Source organism: Thalassophryne amazonica, chromosome 22, assembly GCF_902500255.1.
Source record: "Thalassophryne amazonica chromosome 22, fThaAma1.1, whole genome shotgun sequence".
NCBI classification, from domain to species: domain Eukaryota; kingdom Metazoa; phylum Chordata; class Actinopteri; order Batrachoidiformes; family Batrachoididae; genus Thalassophryne; species Thalassophryne amazonica.
Window position 1 is genome coordinate 1,544,408 of NC_047124.1, and position 25,539 is coordinate 1,569,946.

General features: G+C 43.9%; 2 protein-coding genes across 6 annotated transcripts in view; one reads left to right on the forward strand and one right to left on the reverse strand.

Moving 5' to 3' along the window:
* tbc1d30 (TBC1 domain family, member 30) overlaps window positions 1–3,428 on the forward strand; it is a 61,457-nt gene extending 58,029 nt beyond the window's left edge. For all 5 annotated transcript variants that reach the window (XM_034163146.1, XM_034163147.1, XM_034163148.1 and 2 more), the window contains one exon: window positions 1,891–3,428. In XM_034163146.1, the coding sequence (XP_034019037.1) occupies window positions 1,891–3,059 (1,169 nt within the window). In that variant the 3' untranslated portion in view covers window positions 3,060–3,428. The remainder of the gene's footprint in view (window positions 1–1,890) is intronic.
* prkcq (protein kinase C, theta) overlaps window positions 3,191–25,539 on the reverse strand; it is a 29,990-nt gene continuing 7,641 nt past the window's right edge. The window contains 17 exon segments of the mRNA XM_034163158.1: window positions 3,191–9,961; window positions 10,048–10,176; window positions 11,989–12,177; window positions 12,250–12,388; window positions 12,477–12,539; window positions 13,255–13,346; window positions 13,417–13,590; window positions 14,371–14,546; window positions 14,625–14,754; window positions 19,752–19,861; window positions 20,120–20,249; window positions 20,760–20,824; window positions 20,827–20,844; window positions 20,925–20,956; window positions 21,063–21,237; window positions 21,972–22,032; window positions 22,896–23,095. Of these exon segments, the coding sequence (XP_034019049.1) occupies window positions 9,782–9,961; window positions 10,048–10,176; window positions 11,989–12,177; window positions 12,250–12,388; window positions 12,477–12,539; window positions 13,255–13,346; window positions 13,417–13,590; window positions 14,371–14,546; window positions 14,625–14,754; window positions 19,752–19,861; window positions 20,120–20,249; window positions 20,760–20,824; window positions 20,827–20,844; window positions 20,925–20,956; window positions 21,063–21,237; window positions 21,972–22,032; window positions 22,896–23,095 (2,063 nt within the window). The 3' untranslated portion in view covers window positions 3,191–9,781.

Below are 25,539 nucleotides of genomic sequence, written 5' to 3' on the forward strand. Positions count from 1 at the left end.
CTCGCTAGTCTGCATCTAAAAAGGAGTGAACACACCTTGGAGAGCTGTTGCACCAAGTGGACTGACATGAATCATGGCTCCAACACAAGAGATGTCAATTGAAACAAAGGAGAGGATTATCAAACTCTTAAAAGAGAGTAAATCATCACGCAATGTTGCAAAAGATGTTGGTTGTTCACAGTCAGCTGTGTCTAAACTCTGGACCAAATACAAACAACATGGGAAGGTTGTTAAAGGCAAACATACTGGTAGACCAAGGAAGACATCAAAGCGTCAAGACAGAAAACTTAAAGCAATATGTCTCAAAAATCGAAAATGCACAACAAAACAAATGAGGAACGAATGGGAGGAAACTGGAGTCAACGTCTGTGACCGAACTGTAAGAAACCGCCTAAAGGAAATGGGATTTACATACAGAAAAGCTAAACGAAAGCCATCAACACCTAAACAGAAAAAAACAAGGTTACAATGGGCTAAGGAAAAGCAATCGTTGACTGTGGATGACTGGATGAAAGTCATATTCAGTGATGAATCTCGAATCTGCATTGGGCAAGGTGATGATGCTGGAACTTTTGTTTGGTGCCGTTCCAATGAGATTTATAAAGATGACTGCCTGAAGAGAACATGTAAATTTCCACAGTCATTGATGATATGGGGCTGCATGTCAGGTAAAGGCACTGGGGAGATGGCTGTCATTACATCATCAATAAATGCACAAGTTTACATTGATATTTTGGACACTTTTCTTATCCCATCAATTGAAAGGATGTTTGGGGATGATGAAATCATTTTTCAAGATGATAATGCATCTTGCCATAGAGCAAAAACTGTGAAAACATTCCTTGCAAAAAGACACATAGGGTCAATGTCATGGCCTGCAAATAGTCCGGATCTTAATCCAATTGAAAATCTTTGGTGGAAGTTGAAGAAAATGGTCCATGACAAGGCTCCAACCTGCAGAGCTGATCTGGCAACAGCAATCAGAGAAAGTTGGAGCCAGATTGATGAAGAGTACTGTTTGTCACTCATTAAGTCCATGCCTCAGAGACTGCAAGCTGTTACAAAAGCCAGAGGTGGTGCAACAAAATACTAGTGATGTGTTGGAGCGTTCTTTTGGTTTTCATGATTCCATCATTTTTTTTCCTCAGAATTGAGTGATTCCATATTTTTTTTTTTTCCTCTGCTTGGTCTAAAAAAGTAACTGTTACTGACTGCCACAATTTTTTTTTCCTGATTTCTTATAGTGTTTCTTAAAGCCAGAAAGTTGCCATTTGAAATGACTTTAGTTTTGTGTCATGTCTGTGATCTGCTTTTTTCTACAAAATTAAACAACTGAATGAACATCCTCCGAGGCCGGTGATTCCATCATTTTTGCCAGGAGTTGTATGTATGTGTGTGTGTGTGTGTGTGTGTGTGTGTGTGTGTATATATATATATATATATATATATATATAATCTTTTGTAGAGAAGTGTGGTTTTGTTAGCTTATTTTTATTTAAATATAGTAGATTTACATTTAAAGTCAGCTGTGCAGAAGCATCAACTCAGTTTCAGGGCTTGCAGGTTTTTCCTTTTTTTTTTTTTTTTTTGGAAGTTTGTGGGTCTTCACCTGGGCAGAGCTGTAAGACTGTCTGGAGTCAGAGACAGGCTGGTGTGGTGGAGGCGTGCACGCTCAGTGCCTCCTCTCTGGTTTGTATTCTGTGTTGTTGGACAGTTAAGTGTGGAATGTAATTAAAGTGTTGATTATTGTGAGGAGCTGGAGGCGGCCTGTTTGCCTGTGTGTGGAAGTGACTCTGTTTCCACAGATGATTCTTTCTCGTGTCACGTGGACACGGATGTGTTGGACCAGTGGAGGTGAGATAATGTTTGCTTTTGTCTGATCCCCTCCAGATAAGTGCCCTGCCACACGTGTGCTGGCCTCCCAGCTCAACCCTTCCAACACGGTCATCAACCACCTCCTCCTTGGTCGGAAGCCCCGCGGTGCTCCCGCCACTTCCAGACCCACGTTTGCATCTCCGTCGTCTCTCTCAGGGGCCCGAGCCGCTGCTTTCCCACACGCCCAGGGCTCCCCAGCCAGGCAGTGCACCGGTTCGGTGTCCTCCAACACCGGGCCACCGAGGAGCTCCGGAGGAAGCGCGGGATCACCCTGGCGTGCTTATGTCCGGGTTCACTGCCAGAATGTCGCCAGGGCCCGAGCCCAACTGGGCTTTGGAGGTCCTGAGGGAGCAGAAGAAGAGGAAGGATCTGTGATAATGAAGACTGGAGAGGAAGCAGAAGAGAAGAAAGAGGGTGAAAACCAAAATCGAGGCAGAAGTGACGCGTCGCTGTCACGTGGTTCGTCTCTTACGGGGTCAGCTTCTGAAGAACCTTCTCCAGAGGAAGAAGATGAAGCCATGAAGCGTTTGGGCTCTCTGGATCTTGATGCTGAGTCGGGCCTCACCTCCTCAAACTCTTCAGCATCCTCTCCACCGGCGCACCGGGTTCCTCTCCTCCTCCCTCCACCGCCATCTTCACACAGAAACCAAGAGTCCAACACGTCCGGTTCTGAAACAAACTCTGCCTCTGACGGACTGTGTCCCATCACTGCTCCGTCGTCCTGTCACTCCTGCATCATGTCTCCCTCTCAGTCCACCACCAGCCCGTCCCCGCTTCCCTCATCTGTTAGCCCCTCCTCCTCACCAACTCCGCCCTCCTCCTCAGCCCCAGAATCCACTTCCTGCCTCCAGACATCTGGATCAGCCAATGATGCCTTGACTCTTTCTCTCCCCTCCTCCTCCGCCTTACACATCCTGTCTTCACCCTCTGTTCCCTCACTCTCCTCATCCTGCAGTAAATCCTGCCTTGCCTCCTCTCAGTCCACTCCGGTGTCGTTGTCGTGCTCCTCCCCTCAGCAGCAGCAGCTCTTCTCACCGTTCCCGTGCATAAAGCAGCCCAAGAAGTCTGCAGCGGCGAGGAACCTCGGCCTGTACGGGCCCACGTCCAGAACCCCCACTGTGCACTTCCCTCAGCTCAGCCGCAGCCTCCACCGCAGTGGTGCCGCCGCCACCGGGAGGCGCTGAAACCCTGCAGCTGTATCTACAGTTGTGTCCATAAGTATTCGGACAGAAGTTACTGTTACTTTAGCTGCACATCATAGGAACATAAGAAGGTTGTCCTCAGAGTTGACTGTGTGTTTTTTTGGACCGACAGAGTTGAAACAGTAAAATGGCGTCGAATCAGAAATGTGTTAAAGCACAGTCATCAAAAACACTGTTCAGCCATCTTGACCACGCTCCGTTCATTTATACCTTCAAGTAGAGTTGACTTTAAATGATGATGCAGCTGATTTGATACTGTTTATTCATGGTCCATTCACTGATTTGACACTCTGTTCAGAGTTGATATAACACTGTTCTGAAATCACCAAATACAGTTTTTCTCCTTTTGAAGCTCTGACAGATTTCCACTGCAGCTGACATCACTTCCTGTTTGTTCTCCAAGTCCAGGTCAAGGGCATCCTCCCAGCTCCTATTATTAGTTTCTACCAAACTCTGTATTTCAGTGAAAGCAGGGTCACCAGAGGTCACTCACTGGGGTCAAATGTCAGACTGCTTCCTGAAGTTAAACCCTGCGTGTGAAAGTTTTCACTACTTACTCCTAACAGTAACTTCAGTAACTTTTGTTGCTGTGCAGGTCTTGCGCACGGACTGTAGGTGTTGCATGAAAATCTTAATGACCCCATGTTGCCTCCTGCATATAAAAACGCACATCCTGTCTGATGTTGGCTGAACGTTCCTGAAACGTAAAGATCTGCAGCAGAAAATGTTTGACTCAAGATGTGGAGATTTTTATTGACTCGATGAAGAACTTTAAAGGCGTTACTCACGCGCCCACGTGTGTAAGAACGGGTTCTGTCGAATGTGTCAGCTGCTGGTTTACTGTTCAAGTGCAGCCGGAGGGAAAATAAGACTTTGAGTGCAGGTTTCAGCTTTTCACAGTGAACTTTTATCAGCGGTTGTGGAGATAATAAAATGTGGAGCTGAACCGTTGGTTTTCTCTGCACCGTTTGATTCTTTGTTGTTTTGTCTGTTGAAAGTCTGGAATCCAGTTAATCAACCACTTTAGGCACATTATCAAACCGTGTTACCTCATAATTAAGACGTGCTGAGTCATAGTTACCAAAGCAATTTATGGAAGCAGTAACTATGAGATGCTGAGTCATTTATTTCAATAAGGTTTTGATCATCTTGGTTCGGGCAGTGATGTAGAAATGATGCAAAAAAAAGTGTTAAAAGAAAGTTGTACCACATACATGATGTGGTTACCATGACAACACAACACACTAAAAACATTTAGACGGAACCTGATTATTTGTGCTTAAATTAACCTCATAGTGTTTACATTTTAGTTGTGGTGACACTTTTATGCCGTTACCTCACAGGTTTGTTTCACCGCGTCAAATTCACCAGCAGCATCCAGTCTGCAGGACCGACCTGAATGTGACCATATGAAACACTCCGCAGCTTCATAATGAGATATATCAACTAAATGTAGCACGCTAAACATTGTATTCTCCCCTAGTTTAATTTGACTTTGTTTAGAAGTTGTTCTCTGATTCCTGCAAAAGGTATCTATTTAAATCTATTTATGTCCCCGGTGAACGAGTCCTCTGGTCCCCCTTTAGGACAAATACAGATTTTGTGTTTATCTTTAATAGTTTCTGCACAGAATAACGTAGGAATTCAGTCTTCTGTTCATCTGTTTGTTCACTTTGACACGTAAATGAACAAACACAACAGCCTTCAAAAATTTTTAATTTTTTTACTGTACAGGTCAGGACCGTGACATCACTAAAAGCTGTTCCACACAGTATGTTACCACATTATGTTAAAGAATGACAGGGTACAATAGGGAGAAAAAAAATGTTAACAAAATATGTCCTCTGCTACACATCTACAAATATCATTACATTTATTTACACAAAATGAGGTAAAATAAGTTCATTATGAGCACAAATTCAGTGACTAACATTCTGATGTACAAAGTTTAGTGGAGCATCTGCAGTGATCAGTGTACCAACACAAACAGTATGAGTCATATGTTTGCTGACTCATGAGGTACTAAGTCATCGTGAAAAAAAATACCATTGTAATTAGAGAAGCTAAATCACAGAAGAGGCTGAGTCATAATTGAGATGCTATGTAACAAAAACATGAAATGCTAGTTCGGAATTACAAAATACTGTCTTTTAATTGAGTTACTGTCTTAAATAAAAGCTGTAATATCACAATGATGATAAATCACTGAAAAAACTTGTAATTCCAAGTTGCTGTCTTAATTACAAGTTGTAATATGAGATGCTAAATTATAGTTACACAAAAACTAATTATTAGTTACTCTTAATTACAAGATGTTATGTCACAACAAGATGTTAAATTATAGAAAGGAACATCCCACAAGTCTGAAGGTACACTAGGCCAAAGGTTCAGGTCAATAAATGAATACATTTTGATGCCACGTTTGAGTAGGCTGCACAACTAGCTGTGTACTTACATCTGCATTTCATTACAATTAAAGACATTTCTTTCATCTGTGATGTGACAGTAAATTATTTTAATATAAAAAAAACATGTCAATTTATAACTTCGCTGGTTATAAAGATGCACCGTACAGTGTAAATGTCATAGGCAATAAGCAGTGTATATTTTGCCGGATACGGCAAATACGCACCTAGAGTTATTGACCGGATCTCCTCGCTGATTGACTAGTTCAAATGACGTCATCATAGAGTTTATTTCAACATGGTGGCGCCCTCTGCAAAGTTGAACTGGACAATATTTCGCCGTACACGGCACCAGCAAAACAGTGCAACCCGCCGTTTTGCTGGCTGTCTAAATTTATTGACGATGGAACGGAATGGCAGTGCTCAGCCGGGAACTTGAAGGCGATCGGAGTTTAAGATCTCCTTGTTTCACTTTCATGATAGTAGCTCGATATTGGTGATTTTCATTATTGAAAATTGGCATATTTTACCATTCACTATTTTCAGGGGTGGACTGATCGAAGGTTTTGCAGACATGACACTGACAGAATAAACAGGATAAACACACGTGCCGACTTCTGTATTTTTGTTTTTATTCTGTCTTGAATTTGCAGGTTTTGTAAATCACAAATCTAAGAGATTATTTCTGTTTACCATGGCATTTTGAATGTTTTAAAATGTTAGCTACACAAATTGAGGCCACTTAAGGCCAAATAAAAAATAAGTTGTTTATCATCCCCTTCTGACACAGAAAATTACCAAGACTGCAAAAAAACTTAATGGTGTCATTCTTGGGCACAGCTATGCCACGTTTTTGAGCTGCTTTTAGCGTCCGAGAATCCTCCGCCAGTAGGTGATTTTCTGTTCCGATTCAAACGACTTTATGGCACCTAAAACATTAAAAGAAGAAAAAGCACCAACACGCAATGCTAAGGGGCACCGCCATGTTGAAATACCCTCTACAATGACATCAATCCCTCCACCAGTCGGTGATTTTCTGTTCTGATTCAAATGACTTTATGACCCAAAATGGCATTAAAAGATGAAAAATTAGCACCAACACTCAATGCCGCGATGCTGAAATACCCTCTACAATGACGTCATTTGAACTATAGCCAATCAGCGAGGAGATCCAGTCAAATATTGCTGCGTGTTTGCCGTATCCGGCAAAATTTACGCTATGTACACAATATTACAGAATTAAGACTTTGGAATTTAATTCAAATGCCAATTATCCAACCTTCAGGATTGAGTCAGAATTGTGACAGCTTAAGTTGGAGTAAATACATACAGACTAGTGAACCTTTGGACGAGAAGATGCTAAGAGTTAATTACGTTATGCTGACTTTATTATTTTTTTAACATTTTTTTTTTCAATAGGCTAAGTGTTTTTTAACAATATGCTGTTTTTTAATGATATGCTAAGGGTTTTTTTTTTACAATATGCTAACGTTTTTTTTTTTTACATGCTAAGTTTTGCCTTTTTTTTTTTCCATATGCTAAGTCATCAGTACAAAGTGGAACAAGATGCTAAGACATGGAGGATGCAAAGTCATAACTGCAGTATGCTGAATCAATGAGAGTAAGTCAATTAGGAAATAAAGTGAATTGTATTTATGAACTACTATTAAAGAATTCTGTTGTATTGCAGTATGCAAAGTCATAATTACAAGCTAGCTCTAATTAGCAACTGCTAAATGTCATAAGATAGCGCTAATTAGCAACTGCTAAAAAGTCATAATTATAAGCTAGCTCTAATTAGCAAATGCTAAAGGCATAATTACAAGCTAGCTCTAATTAACAAATGCTAAAAAGGCATAATTACAAGCTAGCTCTAATTAGTAACTGCTAAATGTCATCATAATTACAAGCTAGCTCTAATTAGTAACTGCTAAATGTCATAATTACAAGCTAGCTCTAATTAGTAACTGCTAAATGTCATAATTACAAGCTAGCTCTAATTAGTAACTGCTAAATGTCATAATTACAAGCTAGCTCTAATTAGTAACTGCTAAATGTCATCATAATTACAAGCCAGCTCTAATTAGTAACTGCTAAATGTCATAATTACAAGCTAGCTCTAATTAGTAACTGCTAAATGTCATAATTACAAGCTAGCTCTAATTAGTAACTGCTAAATGTCATCATTAGTAACTGCTAAATGTCATAATTACAAGCTGGCTCTAATTAACAAATGCTAAAAAGGCATAATTACAAGCTAGCTCTAATTAGTAACTGCTAAATGTCGTCATAATTAAAAGCTAGCTCTAATTAGTAACTGCTAAATGTCATAATTAAAAGCTAGCTCTAATTAGTAACTGCTAAATGTCATCATAATTAAAAGCTAGCTCTAATTAGTAACTGCTAAATGTCATAATTACAAGCTAGCTCTAATTAGTAACTACTAAATGTCATAATTACAAGCTAGCTCTAATTAGCGACTGCTAAATGTCAAGTAATAATTATGTTAGCTCTAATTAGCAACTGCTAAATGTCAAATCATAATATAAGCTAGCTCTAATTAGCAACTGCTAAAGTCATAATTACAAGCTAGCTCTAATTAGCAACTGCTAAATTTCAAGTCATAATTACAAGCTAGCTCTAATTAGCAACTGCTAAAAAGTCATAATTACAAGCTAGCTCTAATTAGCAACTGCTAAATTTCAAGTCATATTTACAAGCTAGCTCTAATTAGCAACTGCTAAAAAGTCATAATTACAAGCTAGCTCTAATTAGCAACTGCTAAATTTCAAGTCATAATTACAAGCTAGCTCTAATTAGCAACTGCTAAAAAGTCATAATTACAAGCTAGCTCTAATTAGCAACTGCTAAATTTCAAGTCATAATTACAAGCTAGCGCTAATTAGTAACTGCTAAATGTCATCATAATTACAAGCTAGCTCTAATTAGTAACTGCTAAAAAGTCATAATTATAAGCTAGCTCTAATTAGCAACTGCTAAATGTCAAATCATAATTATAAGCTAGCTCTAATTAGCAACTGCTAAATGTCAAATCATAATTACAAGATAGCTCTAATTAGCAACTGCTAAATTTAAAGTCAATTACAAGGTGTAAAGTCATAAGTAAGTGATGCTAAGGCAAAGTCATAATATAAAGTCTGAGACATAATTACAAGGTAAGTACAAAAAGAAATTATAGTTATGAAATGAAGTTGTCATTAACAGTGACAAGTGCAAGATGCCAAACAAGATAGTAACTCATAATTAAAGATTGTAACTCCTAAAAATGAGATAAATGTCTGAATTAGGAAATGTTGACTGAGTCATATTTATGAGATGCTACGTCATAGTTCGAAGCTAATAATAATTACAAGATCTTAATAGCAGACCTGAAATCCTGCTTTTCCTGTTGGAAATGAAGGCTAAAGATGCATCAGGAGTGATTTTGTAAGAATATTTTAGTTTTTTTTTTTAAGCAGAAAACGGAGAATGGCAGCAGAGATGAAGCGAAGAGCCGGTTGCCGTTTGGGCCCGTTTAGTTGTAAAGTTGAAGATGTTTGGCGACTGTTAATCGGGTCGTGCCCGGGTTAATGGAGAAGGTGAGGTTGCTTGGCGACGGTTATTCGGGTCGCGTCCGGGTTAATGGAGGAGAAGTTGAGGTTGCTTGGCGACGGTTATTCGGGTCGTGTCCGGGTTAATGGAGGAGAAGTTGAAGTTGCTTGGCGACGGTTATTCGGGTCGTGTCCGGGTTAATGGAGGAGAAGTTGAAGTTGCTTGGCGACGGTTATTCGGGTCGCGTCCGGGTTAATGGAGGAGAAGGTGAGGTTGCTTGGCGACGGTTATTCGGGTCGCGTCCGGGTTAATGGAGGAGAAGTTGAGGTTGCTTGGCGACGGTTATTCGGGTCGTGTCCGGGTTAATGGAGGAGAAGTTGAAGTTGCTTGGCGACGGTTATTCGGGTCGCGTCCGGGTTAATGGAGGAGAAGGTGAGGTTGCTTGGCGACGGTTATTCGGGTCGCGTCCGGGTTAATGGAGGAGAAGTTGAGGTTGCTTGGCGACGGTTATTCGGGTCGTGTCCGGGTTAATGGAGGAGAAGTTGAAGTTGCTTGGCGACGGTTATTCGGGTCGTGTCCGGGTTAATGGAGGAGAAGGTGAGGTTGCTTGGCGACGGTTATTCGGGTCGTGTCCGGGTTAATGGAGGAGAAGGTGAGGTTGCTTGGCGACGGTTATTCGGGTCGTGTCCGGGTTAATGGAGGAGAAGGTGAGGTTGCTTGGCGACGGTTATTTGGGTCGTGTCCGGGTTAATGGAGAAGGTGAGGTTGCTTGGCGACGGTTATTCGGGTCGTGTCCGGGTTAATGAAGGAGAAGTTACTAAACATTGTCTGGTCGACGCTGTTGATGAGTGTCCGGTCGGCACATGACAGTCGAGGCTTCTCGTTGATGAACTCTTTATCGAAGTTGCTGCAGTCGCTGGGTGACGTCTGTGGGAGTGGAAGAGAAAATATTTATGTCAAGTGTGCGGATGGACGACATCATGCCGGCGCCTGGTGCTTCTGCTGGGACTTACTAAGGTTGGCCTGAAGGGTGGCTCCACCTGTCGTTTCTCTGTGGCGGTCCAGTTGGTGCCACTGAAGAAGCTGTGCTCCCTGATGTTGCCCTTCACTCCGAGACGCTCCTCGGGCTCCCTGACGAAGAGCTGCAGCACAAACAGCAAACACTTTAATCACCACCAAAGCAAAAACCTCATTTTCTTCTCTGCGCCAGTTTCTGGTTCCCAAATGTTCCACTGCTGAGACTCGACACTCAGTACGGTTGGTTTGTTGGTTTTTCATCCATTCCCTTAAAATATGAGTGTGACATCTCATTACTAATTTGTGAATTTGATTTAATAGGTATTTATGATCATAAATTGCTAACTAGTGCACTCAGATTACTCACTTTATGTCCCCAAATTAATAAATTTGCTCAGTCAAATGATTGATTTGTGCCATAGAAGTAATCATTCAAAACTTTGGGTTAGGATCAGCTTCAGGTCCCTGCAGGGGCCAAAGACCATCCAAATGGGATTGGATTAGAATACTTAATTCATGCTCTAAAATGAATAAATCTACTGTCAAATTATTGATTAGTGTCCTTGAATTAATAGTTTGCTTTTATGATCATAAATTACTAATTGCTTCACTAAAATAAGTTTATGTCTTCAAATCATTACATTTTCACAGTCAAATAACTTTCTTCTGTCTACTTATTGAAATCGGTGCCTTTGGAATAATAGTTTATTATTATTTTGTGTGCCATGAATTTACTGATTTGTTCATTATTGTGCTATTTGTGTCCTTGAATTAGTAATTTGTACCCTCAAATTATTAATAAAGTCTAGAGTTAAAAACTCTTTAGACTTTAAATCTTTAGTCTCTTAATTCAAATCCTCTAAATAGCCATTTCTTGCTCCTCATTAGTAGATCATTAATAATATTTTTACTTCAAGGTATGTAATTTATGCCCACCAACTAATCAACTCATGTACGTCAGGACTGGGCTTTGTTTGCTGTGCTTCTTGTCTTGGTTTGTTGGTTCTGTTATGTTTAGTCTCTTGTTGGGGGTTTTCCTGTTGGTTCTGTCTGTCCCTTTCTCTCTTGTCTGTCTCTGCTGACTCTTGGTGGTGGGTGTTTCTCTCTCCCTCTGGTCACGCCCTCCTCCTGGTTCATTCCACGCACACCTGTTCCTAATCAGCACCTCATCACCTGGGTTTATTTCAGCTCCTCCGTTCCTCTTGTCATTTGCCAGATTGATGCACCTCGTGCCTTCTCTCCAGCTCTGTTTGTATTCTCGACCTGCTTGCCTTTCGTGTGTTCTGACTACCTGCCTGTATCCTCGACCACGCCTTTGCCTGATGTTTTTGACTTTGATATTCTTGTTGGACTGCTTCACTGTGTACCGGACCCCATTTACTGTTTCAGTAAACAACTTTTACCTACAGAGCTTGTTGTCAGAGTCCTGCATTTGTGTCCAGCTGAACCAGTTATCCAGACCTGATAGTGTACTCAGATTTCTAACAAGTTCAGTCACATTACTTAGTTCCCTTTATTACCAACTGTTGATTAGTAACCTTTAATTGCAGATTAGTTCCCTGTAATTATTTCATTCTTTCAGCATTCTTGGTTCCCTTAAAGGACTTTTTGTGCTCTGTAATTACTAATATGTGCCATTAAATGATAACGTATCTCCCTTAAATCGATCAATTGATTAGTTAAATGACTGATCGTTGTTGTTGTCTGTCTGTGTTGATGGACAATTTTTCATTTAACACTGGGTTGGTTGGTTTGTTCGTTCGTTCGTTGCCGTGCACGCTCATTATCTTTCTGGTGTTCCATTTGCACGTTACACAGTTACAGATTAAAACTTTGACAGAATGTTGACATTGTGGACGACATGTAGTTTATGATCTCATGACTTCAACCACGCGTCACTTTGTGCAACACAGGAAAACGAGCATGTGACCTCTGACCTTGACCAGAATGTCTATGGTGTCTTTGGTGAGCCAGCGGGGGTAGAAGGGGTTGTCTGTTCGTATGGACTGAAAGAGCTGCTCCTCATCGCGGCCGTGGAACGGAGACTGTCCAATTAGCATCTCGTAGAGCAGCACGCCAAACGACCACCAGTCCACAGAGGCGTTGTACTTCTGACCCAGCAGAATCTGAGACGCAAACACATGATAAGAACCGTGTTCCTATGCAGCTACAGCTGTTAGCGTGGAGGTGGTGTTCACCTCTGGGGCAATGTAGTCAGGCGTCCCACAGAACGTGGAGGTCCGTGAGTCTTCCTGCATGTTCTCTTTGCACATGCCGAAGTCTGCGAGCTTGATGTGACCCTCAGTGTCCAGCAGAACGTTGTCCAGTTTCAGGTCCCTGCAGGAGCCAAAGACAAAAAAACAGTGTTTGTCTCTTTGGAACCTTCACTGTTCATGACAACGTGTGGTTCCTGCTCAGGCGGTACCTGTAAATGATTCCCTTCGTGTGCAGGAACTGAAGTCCACAGATGATCTCAGCGGCGTAGAAGCTGCATGGAGAAAGATGAACGCAGCAGATCAGGATTCTACAACAAACCAACTCGTCGATTTCTCCTGAACTCAAAACTGCAAAGCAGAAGTTTAAAAAGGCACAAACAAGGATTTTTTTTTTTTTTTTAGCAAAGGTCAAGGTCTTTAGGTCAAAGGTCAACATTCACCAACTTTGGCACACGTGTAGGTGCGGTCCAGAATCACCCAGGTGAGGTCGAGTGAAAGTGAACATCATTGGGTGAAAGGTCAACATATTAATTTACAGTCTTGTGTCCACCAAATCTGACACAGTTAAGAGAGGTCAAAGGTCAATCATTGGGGTCAAGCTCATGTCTGTATGATTGTTGGCTGACGCCTCCCAGGGCCTCTGGCTCATACTAAATTTGATATGTGGATGAAGGTTGACCTCAAAACTGACCTTGAAAGGTTAATTTTGGCAAAAGTCAAGGTCAGCAGATTCATCAGCAAGGAATTCGATCTTCATCTTGATTTAGACTCAACTGGAATTGCCCTAGCAAGGTTAGCCAAAGGTCTGTTTTAGGGGTGAGTATCACCGAGGTCAGACTGTACCAGGATCCTGAACAAGGTGGCCCCTGTGACCTCTGTCATCACCGTCCTCATGGATGGTGTTTGTGTCGTGTTTTAAGTGTGACACCAGCTGAAACCTCACGTGCAGCTCGTGTCTGATGGCGTGTCTGTGCACTGGATACCCACATGGATCTGTGCAAGTCAAACTTTTGGCAGTTCTGGATGTGGAACATGAGATCGCCCCCGTTGAGGTACTCCATCACGAAGAAGAGGTTCTCCTGGATCCAGACACACAGAGGTCAGAGGAGGAGGCGCGTGCAGATGACAGCTGAACATCTGAACCTTTACCTTAGTCTGAAAGGTGCAGTAAAGGTGGGTCAGGAAAGGGTTTTCCCAGGCCAAGGAGAGGACCCTCCGCTCTACCATGGTGCACTCAACATCATCGTCCATCAGGACCACGTCCTTCTTTAGCACCTTCACCGCAAAAAACTGCCCTGTCTTCTTCAGCTCGGCTAAAAACACCTGCAACCACAGAGAAAACAAACAAAAGCTTTTGTGCCTCTGCTTGTTGTCTGTAGTGCCCCCTGGGCCCTGTGGTTTTATGTGAAAACCGGCACCAATAAAAAAAAAAATGCGAGGACAAACATCTACAACAAGACAACAAGGGCACGGAGGCTGGTTACAAACGGAAACAGGTCTGCCCGTGTCTTAACATCGACATGCACCAAGAAATCACATCTATTTAATCTTATTTCTGTGTAAATCTCTGTCATCTATAACCTTTCTTTTTATTTGTATTTATAACTATGAATTATTCAGTGTATAAAATTAATCAGTCAAGTAGTCTTATTTCTGTCTGTCATCTCCATAAAATAAAATGTATTTCTATATGTAATATTTATTGATTAGAAACCTTTTAAAATTAGATGAATTTTTTCCTATGCAATTTCATTTTGAGTTTCTTTCTATACTTTTACACATGGATATAGTTCTAAGTAAAGAGATTTGAACAGAAATAAAAGAACAAATGTATAAATCCATTTTTTGCTGTTTTATTTTCCTATGTTTAAACAAGTATTATGCATTTTTTTATTCTTTAGGTTTTCAGCTCTAATTAAGAAAATGTCATCATTACAAAAGTTATGTTTGTTTTATTTCTGTACGTATAAATTCTTTATTAGTTTTTTATTATTATTTAAAAGACATACATTAATGATGTTTTTGTTGCATTTGCTCTTTTCTGTGATAAACGCGGCATTCTCTGTCACAAAACATGAAACAGTTTGTGGGTTTTTTTTGTACTTTTCCAAAGCTACCCTTCCCGAGCATCTTGTGGAGGGTGAAGTCCTCCAAGGTGAATCTGTGGGGGCGGTCCTTCCTGGGAACAGCGTACACAGGCTCCTCCTCCTCCCCCACCGCTGCCTCACTGATGGGCCGGATCAGGGCTGTTGGACCTTCCCATGAAACACCCTGCAGGTCTGAGGGTGGAACCGGATCAGGATTAAGGAACCAGGAGTTGGACAAAGAACCTTAAAAAGTCTTTGGACGGTGTGTACCTTTGTTTGCAGGTGTAACCGAGGCTGGTAAACCCACCGCTAATCCCGATGGAGCTCGAACCACTCCTGGTTGCCCGATACCAACGGGACCTTCTCGACCAATGGAGTCAGTTTCTTTGGTGCTTCTGGCCTAAAAGTAAATGATGACCCACATGTCAAACCCATGAGGTTAGAAGTTCTGGAACAAACGGGAAGTGTTTGAGTATCAAGTAAATAATTTGTTGGAATCTTAATTTTCAACATCTTGAAGCACATTAAAATCCAGTAACGGCTGCAGGTTAGGGCTCAGATTCATGTTAAAATTACTTCTGTAATTGTGCAAAGGCATTGGGCACTATAGGAAGTTTGTGATGTGTGCAAGATGGCTGCTCAATTCTACAAGCGCCCAAGTGCAGTTCAAAAGATGGACCTTATTGGAAGCATTGTTTATGTTTCAGAGGCTTCAAAATTTTCATCAAAGCCTTTGTGATCATTTCTGGTCAAATCAACCTGAACATTGAAGAGAGAAAGAGATTTTGAAGGTCATCCAATCGTTTGAGCTTGGTTCTGCTTCTGAAGGTGTGCAGCATTCTTCTGAAAGTAGCAGTCAGATTCAGAAACGGAAGAGTTCAGCTTTTGATATTGGTGCTAACATGCACATTAAACCTAAATTGGCTATAAAGTATTTTAATGAAACGCATTATTTTTGTGCATCTGTTTTTTAAAAATGGTTTAAAAAGACATTCTCTTTTATTTGCTGTGTGACTTCTTTGTGTGGGCCATTGGAGCTCCTCTCTGATTGGTTGTTTTCGATTGCCACGCCCACGAGAAGGTGTGAACAGGTGACGACACTGAATCCAGGCATTTGATTCCAGCTTTACAATAAAAAAAAAACTTTACAATCAAATTTCGACTGATAAACGTAAAAATCAACCCGCTGAGTTAATGTGTTTTTGTTCAGGCATGTTTGAGGACAGACCCGTGGTGCTGAAGGACCAGATTCAACTTCACAAACCTGCAAAATAAAGTTTGTCTTCTTTGATTGTATTGTTTGATAAATGTTTGGTTCAGCTTATATTTTGAGTTTGTGACGTGAAAAAGAGACAAACTTGACTAATTGCAGTGAGGTCAGCGCTAATATTAGCAAATGCGCTAACAGCAGAATAATCAAACACACTAATATAGCTGCCACCTTATCGTGGTGGGGGAGTTTGCGTACCCGGATGATCCTAGGAGCTATGTTGTCAGGGGCTTTGTGTTCCCTGTAGGGTCTCCCAAGGCAAACAGGTCCTAGGTGACGGGTCAGACTAAGGGCAGCTCAGAACCTCCATGACCAGTGAAAGATCAAGGACCGACATGTCGCCCGGTATGGCGGAGCCGGGGTCCCACCCTGGAGCCAGGCCTGGGGTTGGGGCTCGCGCGTGAGCGCCAGGTGGTCGGGCCTTAGCCCATGGGGCCCGGCTGGGCTCAGCCCGAAGGAGCAACGTGGGCCCGCCCTCCTGTGGGTTCACCACCTGCAGAGGGGGCCATGGGGGTCAGGTGCAGAGAGGATTGGGTGGCGGTCGAGGGCGGGTGGCCCGGCGGCCCGGTCTATGCTCACAGCCCCTGGCTGTTGGGATGTGGAATGTCACCTCGCTGGGGGGCAGGGAGCCTGAGCTTGTGCAGGAGGTTGAGAGATACCGACTAGAGATAGTCGGGCTCACCTCCGCGCACAGCATGGGCTCTGGTACCCAACTCCTGGAGAGGGGCTGGACACTTCATTTTTCTGGCGTTGCCCACGGGGAGAGGCGGACAGCTGGGGTTGCATTGCTTATTGCTCCCCAGCTCAGTCGCCATGTATTGGAGTTCACTCCGGTGAACGAGAGGGTCGCGTCCCTACGCCTCTGGGTCGGGGACAGGTCTCTCAGCGTTGTCTCGGCCTACAGGCCAAGCGGCAGTGCAGAGTACCCGACCTTCCTGGAGTCCCTGGGAGGGGTACTAGATAGCGCTCCGACTGGGGACTCCATTGTTCTCCTGGGGGATTTCAACGCCCACGTGGGCAGCGACAGTGAGACCTGGAGGGGGGTGATCGGGAAGCACGGCCTCCCCGATCTGAACCCGAGTGGTGTTCAGTTGTTGGACTTCTGTGCTAGTCACAGTTTGTCCATCACGAACACCATGTTCGAGGACAAGGGTGTCCATAAATGCACGTGGCACCAGTACACCCTGAGCCGGAGGTCGATGATCGACTTTGTAGTCGTATCATCTGACCTTCGGCCACGTGTCTCGGACACTCGGGTAAAGAGAGGGGCAGAGCTGTCGACCGATCACCACTTGGTGGTGAGTTGGATCCGCTGGGAGGGGAGGAAGCCGGTCAGACCTGGCAGGCCCAAACGTATCGTGAGGGTCTGCTGGGAACGACTGGCGGAACCCTCTGTCAGGGAGGTCTTCAACTCCCACCTCCGGGAGAGCTTCTTCCAGATCCCGGGGGAGGTTGGAGACATGGAGTCCGAGTGGACCACGTTCTCCACCTCCATTGTTGATGCGGCCGCTCGTAGCTGTGGTCGCAAGGTTTCTGGTGCCTGTCACAGCGGCAATCCCCGAACCCGGTGGTGGACACCGGAAGTAAGGGATGCCGTCAAGCTGAAGAAGGAGTCATACTTATCTTTGTTGGTAGGTGGGACCCCAGAGGCAGCTGACAGGTACCAGCAGGCCAAGCGTGCCGCAGCCCATGCAGTCACAGAGGCAAAAACTCGGGTCTGGGAGGAGTTTGGGGAGGCTATGGAGGAGGACTATCAGTCGGCCTCGAAGAGATTCTGGCAAACCGTCCGACGCCTCAGGAGGTGGAAGCAGCTCTCCACCGGCACTGTTTACGGTGCGGGTGGGGAGCTGTTGACCCTGACTGGGGATGTTGTTGGGTGGTGGAAGGATCTCCTCAATCCCATCATCACGTCTTCCGAAGAGGAAGCAGAGACTGGGGGCCCAGAGGCGGACTCATCCATTACCCAGGCAGAAGTCACCGAGGTGGTTAGAAAGCTCCTCGGTGGCAAGGCTCCTGGGGTGGATGAAATCCGTCCTGAGTACCTTAAGTCTCTGGATGTTGTGCGACTGTCTTGGCTGACACGCCTCTGCAACATCGCGTGGTGATTGGGGACAGTGCCTCTGGATTGGCAGACCGGGGTGGTGGTCCCTCTGTTTAAGAAGGGGGACCGGAGGGTGTGTTCCAACTATAGGGGGATCACACTGCTCAGCCTCCCCGGTAAGGTCTATTCCAGAGTACTGGAGAGGAGAATTCGACCGATGGTCGAACCTCGGATTCAGGAGGAGCAGTGTGGTTTTCGTCCTGGTCGCAGCACACTGGACCAGCTCTACACGCTCCATCGGGTGCTCCAGGGTTCATGGGAGTTCGCCCAACCAGCCCACATGTGTTTTGTGGATCTGGAGAAGGCGTTCGACCGTGTCCCTCGGGGCACCCTGTGGGGAGTGCTCTGGGAGTATGGGGTCCGGGGTCCTTTGCTAAGGGCTATCCGGTCCCTGTACGACCGCAGCAGGAGCTTGGTTCGCATTGCCGGTAGTAAGTCAAACCTGTTTCCAGTGCACGATGGCCTCCGCCAGGGCTGCCCTTTGTCATCGGTTCTGTTCATTATTTTTATGGACAGAATTTCTAGGTGCAGCCAGGGTGTAGAGGGGGTCTGGTTTGGGAACCACAGAATTTCATCTCTGCTGTTTGCGGACGATGTGGTTCTGTTGGCTTCATCAAATCAGGACCTTCAGCGTGCACTGGGGCGGTTTGCAGCCAAGTGTGAGGCATCCGGGATGAAAATCAGCACCTCCAAATCCGAGGCCATGGTTCTCAACCGGAAAAAGGTGCTTTGCCCTCTTCAGGTCGGTGGAGTGTCCTTGCCTCAAGTGGAGGAGTTTAAGTATCTCGGGGTCTTGTTCACGAGTGAGGGATGGATGGAGCGTGAGATCGATAGACGGATCGGTGCAGCATCTGCAGTGATGCGGTCGCTGTATCGGACCGATCCTCACCTATGGTCATGAGATTTGGCTCATGACCGAAAGAACGAGATCGCGGGTACAAGCGGCCGAGATGAGTTTCCTCCGCAGGGTGGCTGGGCGCTCCCTTAGAGATAGGGTGAGGAGCTCGGTCACTCGGGAGGAGCTCGGAGTTGAGCCGCTGCTCCTCCACATCGAAAGGAGTCAGTTGAGGTGGACATCTTTTCCGGATGCCCCCTGGACGCCTCGCTGGAGAGGTGTTCCGGGCACGTCCCATTGGGAGGAGGCCCCGGGGAAGACCCAGGACACGCTGGAAGGATTATATCTCTCGGCTGCCTTGGGAACGCCTTGGGGTTCCCCCGGAGGAGCTGGGGGAGGTGTGTGTGGATCGGGAGGTCTGGGTGGCTTTGCTTGAGCTGCTGCCCCCGCGACCCAACTCCGGATAAAGTGGAAGAAAATGGATGGATGGATGGATGGATGGATGGACTAATTATAATAATAATAATAATAACTCTTGGATCTTCTTTCAGGATAAAAGGAAAACGTACTGAGGATGATCCGGATGAAGATGATCGACATCGGTGAGTACAGAAAAAAATAAAATTTTCTTCACTAAAAAGTCGACAAACTGATGGTTTGGTTGATAACTGCAGAGATAAAGAGAAAATGCTGACCTGTGACCTTTCGCATACACAGCTGGTGTGTGTCAGTTGAAAGTGGTTGTGGGCCTTTAATGCACTTTTTGTATTTTGTTGTGTAGGGTTAGGGTTAGACTTTGTGTAGCAGATTGTGGATTTATGAAATGTGCTTCGTTTGTATTTACTGAGGATTTTTGGTCAAAAGTGCAAAAAATGTGTGACTTTCATTGAAATGAAACTGTGCCAAGTGACTTTTAGAGTTGCGGTTGTGCTTCCTGTCACGTCATCTGAGACACCTGATTAGAGCCTCGTTCTGATTCTGGAAGCACGTGACACTCTTCCACAAGTGCCAGATAGTTTTTTTTTTTTTTTTGTCAGCACAAAAAGATCTGATTTGAGCCAGCTTTCAGTGCTGCACAGAACCTTTTCAAAGTGAGGCAGACTTGTTGGGTCACAGGTGAGTGAAGGAGACAAATGTCATCAGGTGACAAACAAGGATGGCTTGATTTTTTTCTCTCTCTCTCTCTCTGACCTGCTGTTTACTCCCGATGATGGCCAGAGCTTCAGCCATCAGTTTTTGGTTGATTCCACAGAGGTTGGCCACTTTCATCTGGCATTTATGGTGGACATTCATGCTGCATTCTGCAGAGAAAGTCAATGTTACTGCAAAGTAACACAAAACAAGGCATTTCTGACTTTAACACAGTAACTTGACGGTAAGAGGATTTAGTGAACTGATTATTTGCTTTAAACAGTTAAAGACAACTTATTTGGTGTATTGGACAAAAATTCAAAAACAGACCCAAAATTCAAAATGTGTTTCAGTCTGAAGGCCTCTTTCTCATTACATCATAAATGCATAAAAGCAGAAGGATGGAGAAAGTTGTTGTTGCGTCTGACCGTCACATTTGAGGCCCTGCCTGGCGAGTCCCCACAGCAGCGTTCCACAGTGTTCACAGAACGTGGGGCTTTTGTAGTTATAGACTTTAAACCTGTGCGGCATGTCGATCTTGAAGCGCTCCTTATGGATCTGCAACACAGAAGATGCCACTCAGAACACTCAACAACCAACTGGAGGAAGAACGCGTCCTGAACACCAGCTGGTTCCCTGTTTGTGTTTCTGTGTCAATGTCAGCTGTCACTGTTTGAGAAAATCAATCAGTCGCTGTTTGATTGATTACTGCAGCCCAGAAGAAGAAGAAGAAAAAAAAACTTTATTATTATGACAACTTTTCTAAAAACATGTCATTCAATTTGGAATTATTTATTTTACTTTTTATTCTGCAAAGTACTGACAAATTCAAACATTTCAGTACACTTTCTCATGTATAACCTGATGGGTCATAAATTGTAATAATTAAATAATTGTGATTTCTAGTCCATTTCTGCTACAGAAAAATAATGAAAAGCTGACAAGTATGGAATGATATAAAAGAAATTCCCAAAGTGTTCAGGTCAAATTTAATATTAGAATCATCACAGAGGTTTAAATTTGGTCTCTGGTCAGAGGATGTTTGGGGGAACGTTTGAAAGGACACACCATTGTTTCGTTGCTGTTGATGGCGGATCCAGTGCATTTGGCGATAACTTTGTCAATGCACTTTTGTGGATGGCTGCATTGCATTCTGGGGAGAAAAAAACCTAGATGGCTGAAGACGAACAAGAAGAAGCTAAAATGTTGATGCTGGCGAAAGTCAACACTTACGTCTGCATTGGTAACCCTGTTTGTTCAGTCCCCTGTGGACGGGAAAACGGGTGAAATTAGATTACTGACTGACTTAAGTCAGTGAGTCAGTCAGTGACCGACTGAGTCAGTGACATTGCATCTCGCTCAGGTGCCTACCAGACGAACTCCTTGCAGACGGAGCAGAAGGTCGGCTGAGGGAAGAATGTGGCGCTGAACTCGTGACATTTGACCAAATGGATTTTGGCTTGCTTGATGGCGCCGCGACGCTGATGGAGCGTGAACAAACCGTCCATTTCCCTCTCTGCATCTCCCTCATTTTGACCTGGAGAATCTGGTTGGCATACAAAATGAAAACATTTTGAAGATTTCTAAATTTCCATGAAAGTGTGTGTGATACATACAGCAGCATATCTACATCTCACCCGTGTTGTTGATCTGGTGACTAATTTTATTTTTCCAGCAGAAATTTTCATCCAATATTCAAACACGTGCATGTTTGGTTGGTTGGTTTTGAGTGCTTCAGTGAAGAAAAATGTAAAATTTAAACAGCAAAAGCCCAGGAATAGACCCTTGAGGCACTCCCTAACATATTTTTAAGAAGGCAGATAGTTGTGTATTTTATATAATTGTGTTACTTGTTTGAATAATGTTTGGAGACGAGTAACTTTAGACACATGTTCCTTGCTGGACTTTCTCTCTCTGCTGGAGACTTAAAGCTGCCTCTCACACACTGTTACAGCATTTATAGAACTTTAAGGGTCTCTCCCTTTAAGGAGATTCATCATCAATGACATGGAAAGATTTGGAAACGTTTTTGTTGAAAATCTTCTGATTAATTTTTGAGTAATCCTGCCAACACAACAAACACACAACAAAATCTAACATCCTCGACCGTTTCCATCGTGCACTTTTGCCCCTTGTCTCATCAGACTGTTGATTTTAATGAGGTGTTTCTCCACAGATGATCTTGCAATAGAGTCCTGTAGGCTGCAGTCCAGGTTCACTGGACTTACTCTGAGTGACCTGGCAGCAGTGGGTTGAGTTACGGAGATTCGAACCACTCACCGCTTTTCTCCAGATAATATCTGGCTTCCATTAGCAGGCGGCCCTGTGGCTTCAGCTCCAACTGAGGCAAAAACAGAAGAAATAACAGGGGGAAATAAAAATACATTCATTTTTAAGACTTCATTTCAGAATTTCAATTTTTTTTTTAATTCTGAATTAAATTTCTTGTAATCATTGAACAACTGCACCACTTTCATAAAGCAGTTAGCTTGAACAATATTTACTACACAATTATGGCAAAAGTCAACCTGGACCATGAAGTGTCCACATACACACACAGACATTAAAATGTAACATACTGTCTCTAAAAGAACCATTTTTCAATGTAACTGAAAACCAACTTGGAGTTGCTTCCACCCTCCACCATGTGGCACCACTAATGTTGGAATAGGGCACAGGAAGGTCTGTGTGAGTGAGTCACATCTTAGAGATGTTTGATGCTGGGTGATTGCTGGAGACACAGTTACCCAGAAGCTCTGAGCTTCACATTGATGCTGTTGTTGTGTGAACTGACTGAGTAGAAGCTTTGCTTCCCAAAACTGTGTGTTTCTAAAGTTAAGCGGTCAAACTTTGAGCTACAACAGCGTGACAGATATTAGTCCATGATCTTCTCAAGTAAAGGAAACAGGGTGGTTTTTTTGGTTTGTGTTTTTTTTTTTTTTTTAATGAGCAGATGTTTTCTGTTATCTCACCAACAGGGTCATCAGCTTAAAAATACAACTTGCGTTGGGGAACAATTTAATATTTATCGGGTACGAGTGAACCTTTAATGCCGTGTCTTTGTATTTCCTGCACTCTGTAGTTTAAAGTTAGTCTGTCTTCTGTATTAGTGTTATTACACCATCAAACATTTGGTCTTGTGACCTCAGTGTGAGTCTGGCAATCTGGACCTTCAGGAACGGCCCACCAGCTGGCTGCACTGACCCAGATCTCCAGCTTGCCGTTCTCCTTCTTGCATCGCGTTGCCAGGGAGTCCAGCGCCACCGTGGCCTCAGACTTCAGCTCTGCCGTCCGGTCCTTCACCATGATGTGCATGATGCGGCCGCGGTGGATGTGAGCGTCAAAGGTGGTGCTCCACGGCGGGTACATGGTCGGTTTCTTCTGTTTGTACATTTGGCCCTTTTCTAAAGAGGCAGAGAGAGGGGGAAAAAGTTTTTTTTTTTTCTTATTTCCATGAGGACAGTTGTCGTCTTTATCAGTGAGGCACGTTTTCCTTTAGGGGAGGAGGATATTTGTTTGACACTTTGAGTTGAAAAGTGTATTTATTCACCGAGTAGTTGATTAAAGACAGGAAAAGTGAATCAGTAGATACTGACGGTTCCACTATCTATATTGTATCGGACTGGAATTGTATCATCCCCGCCTTTGGTTGGACCAAAAAAAGATTATCGTATGAAACATCAAGATGGAAGTTATTTTTCAGTTTTTTCTCAACTAAATGATGATTGAGCTAACATGTATCAATTGTTATTTTTTTCAATTGGACCTTTATACTGTCTATTGATGCTGCTAAATGTTGTAATGGCGCCTTTTGAATTTGGATGATAGAAATTGTGAATATTTGACCAGCTAATCTTTATAATTATCTTTGGAAGTATCACCAGAAAAACCTGCTGCTTGGGGTCAACCTATGATGTGGATTGTCTTATAATCAGGGCCGTCTTATGATGTGGGTCGTCTTATGATCGGGGTCGTCTTATGATGTGGGTTGTCTTGTAATTGTGGTTGTCTTGTGATGTAGTTCATCTTATACTCGGGGTCATCCTACGATGTGCGCTGTCTTATAATCGGGGTCGTCTTATGATGTGGTTTGTCTTATACTTGGGGTCATCCTACGATGTGCACTGTCTTATAATCGGGGTCGTCTTATGATGTGGGTCGTCTTATGATGTGGGTTGTCTTGTAATTGGGGTTGTCTTGTGATGTAGTTCATCTTATACTCGGGGTCATCCTACGATGTGCGCTGTCTTATAATCGGGGTCGTCTTATGATGTGGTTTGTCTTATACTTGGGGTCATCCTACGATGTGCGCTGTCTTATAATCGGGGTCGTCTTATGATGCGGGTCGTCTTATGATGTGGTTTGTCTTATACTCGGGGTCATCCTACGATGTGCACTGTCTTATAATCAGGGTCGTTTTATGATGTGGGTTGTCGTATGATGTAGTTTGTCTTATACTCGGGGTCATCCTACGATGTGCACTGTCTTATAATCGGGGTCGTTTTATGATGTGGGTCGTCTTATGATGTAGTTTGTCTTATACTCGGGGTCATCCTACGATGTGCACTGTCTTATAATCGGGGTCGTTTTATGATGTGGGTCGTCTTATGATGTAGTTTGTCTTATACTCGGGGTCATCCTACGATGTGCACTGTCTTATAATCGGGGTTGTTTTATGATGTGGGTCGTCTTATGATGTAGTTTGTCTTATACTCGGGGTCATCCTACGATGTGCACTGTCTTATAATCGGGGTTGTCTTATGATGTAGTTTGTCTTATACTCGGGGTCATCCTACGATGTGCACTGTCTTATAATCGGGGTTGTCTTATGATGTGGTTTGTCTTATACTTGGGGTCGTGTTATAATCGGGGCCGTCTTATGATGTGGGTCGTCTTATGATCGGGGTCGTCTTATCATGTGGGTCGTCTTATGATCGGGGTCGTCTTATGATGTGGGTTGTCTTGTAATTGGGGTTGTCTTATGATGTGGGTTGTCTTGTACTCGGTTGTCTTATGATGTGGGTCATCTTATAATCAGGGTCGTCATGATGTGGGTTGTCTTGTAATTGGGGTTGTCTTGTGATGTAGTTCGTCTTATACTCGGGGTCATCCTACGATGTGCACTGTCTTATAATTGGGGTCATTGTTGGGAAAGTGTAGGAACACGGACCCACAACAGGGGGCGCAAATGAACGGACAATGGAGTAAGTCAAAATAACAACACTTTACTGTTGTGAATGTGCACAACGAATACAACCAATCACAGCAATGGACAACAGTCAATTCACAAAAGTGTCGTGTGGGCAGGCTCGAAGATAGGAGACGCCTCTCCAAGGTAAGACCGGAACCACACGGCTTCCTCCGCCACAGGACCCCGGGAATACTGGAGCCGCCAAGTCCCGAACTCCCAGGTGGCCACTGCCTCCGCGTGTCGGACCTGGTACTGCTGGCGAGGAGCAAAGAACAGTTAGATGGGGGCGCGTATGCACCCAGGACTCCGAACAGCAGGAAAGGTACCTCCACCTCTCGTTGGAACAGTAATCCAAAAAACTAGCTCAATCCAAAAGATGCACTCTATTTGCTTTGATACGTTACCTCTCTGGTAGAAACGATATCTCGGCAAATGAGGTGGAGATGCCGTCCTGCTGATATACCTCCGTAGTGATTGGGATCAGCTGTCTCCGGTGATGGGTGACAGCTGTCATCCTGGCTGCTCCTGTAAGGCGGCAGCGCCCTCTGGTGCCTGGAGCCCGCACTCCAGGCAGGGCGCCCTCTAGTGGTGGTGGGCCAGCAGTACCTCCTCTTCAGCGGCCCACACAACAGGACCCCCCCCCTCAACGGGCGCCTC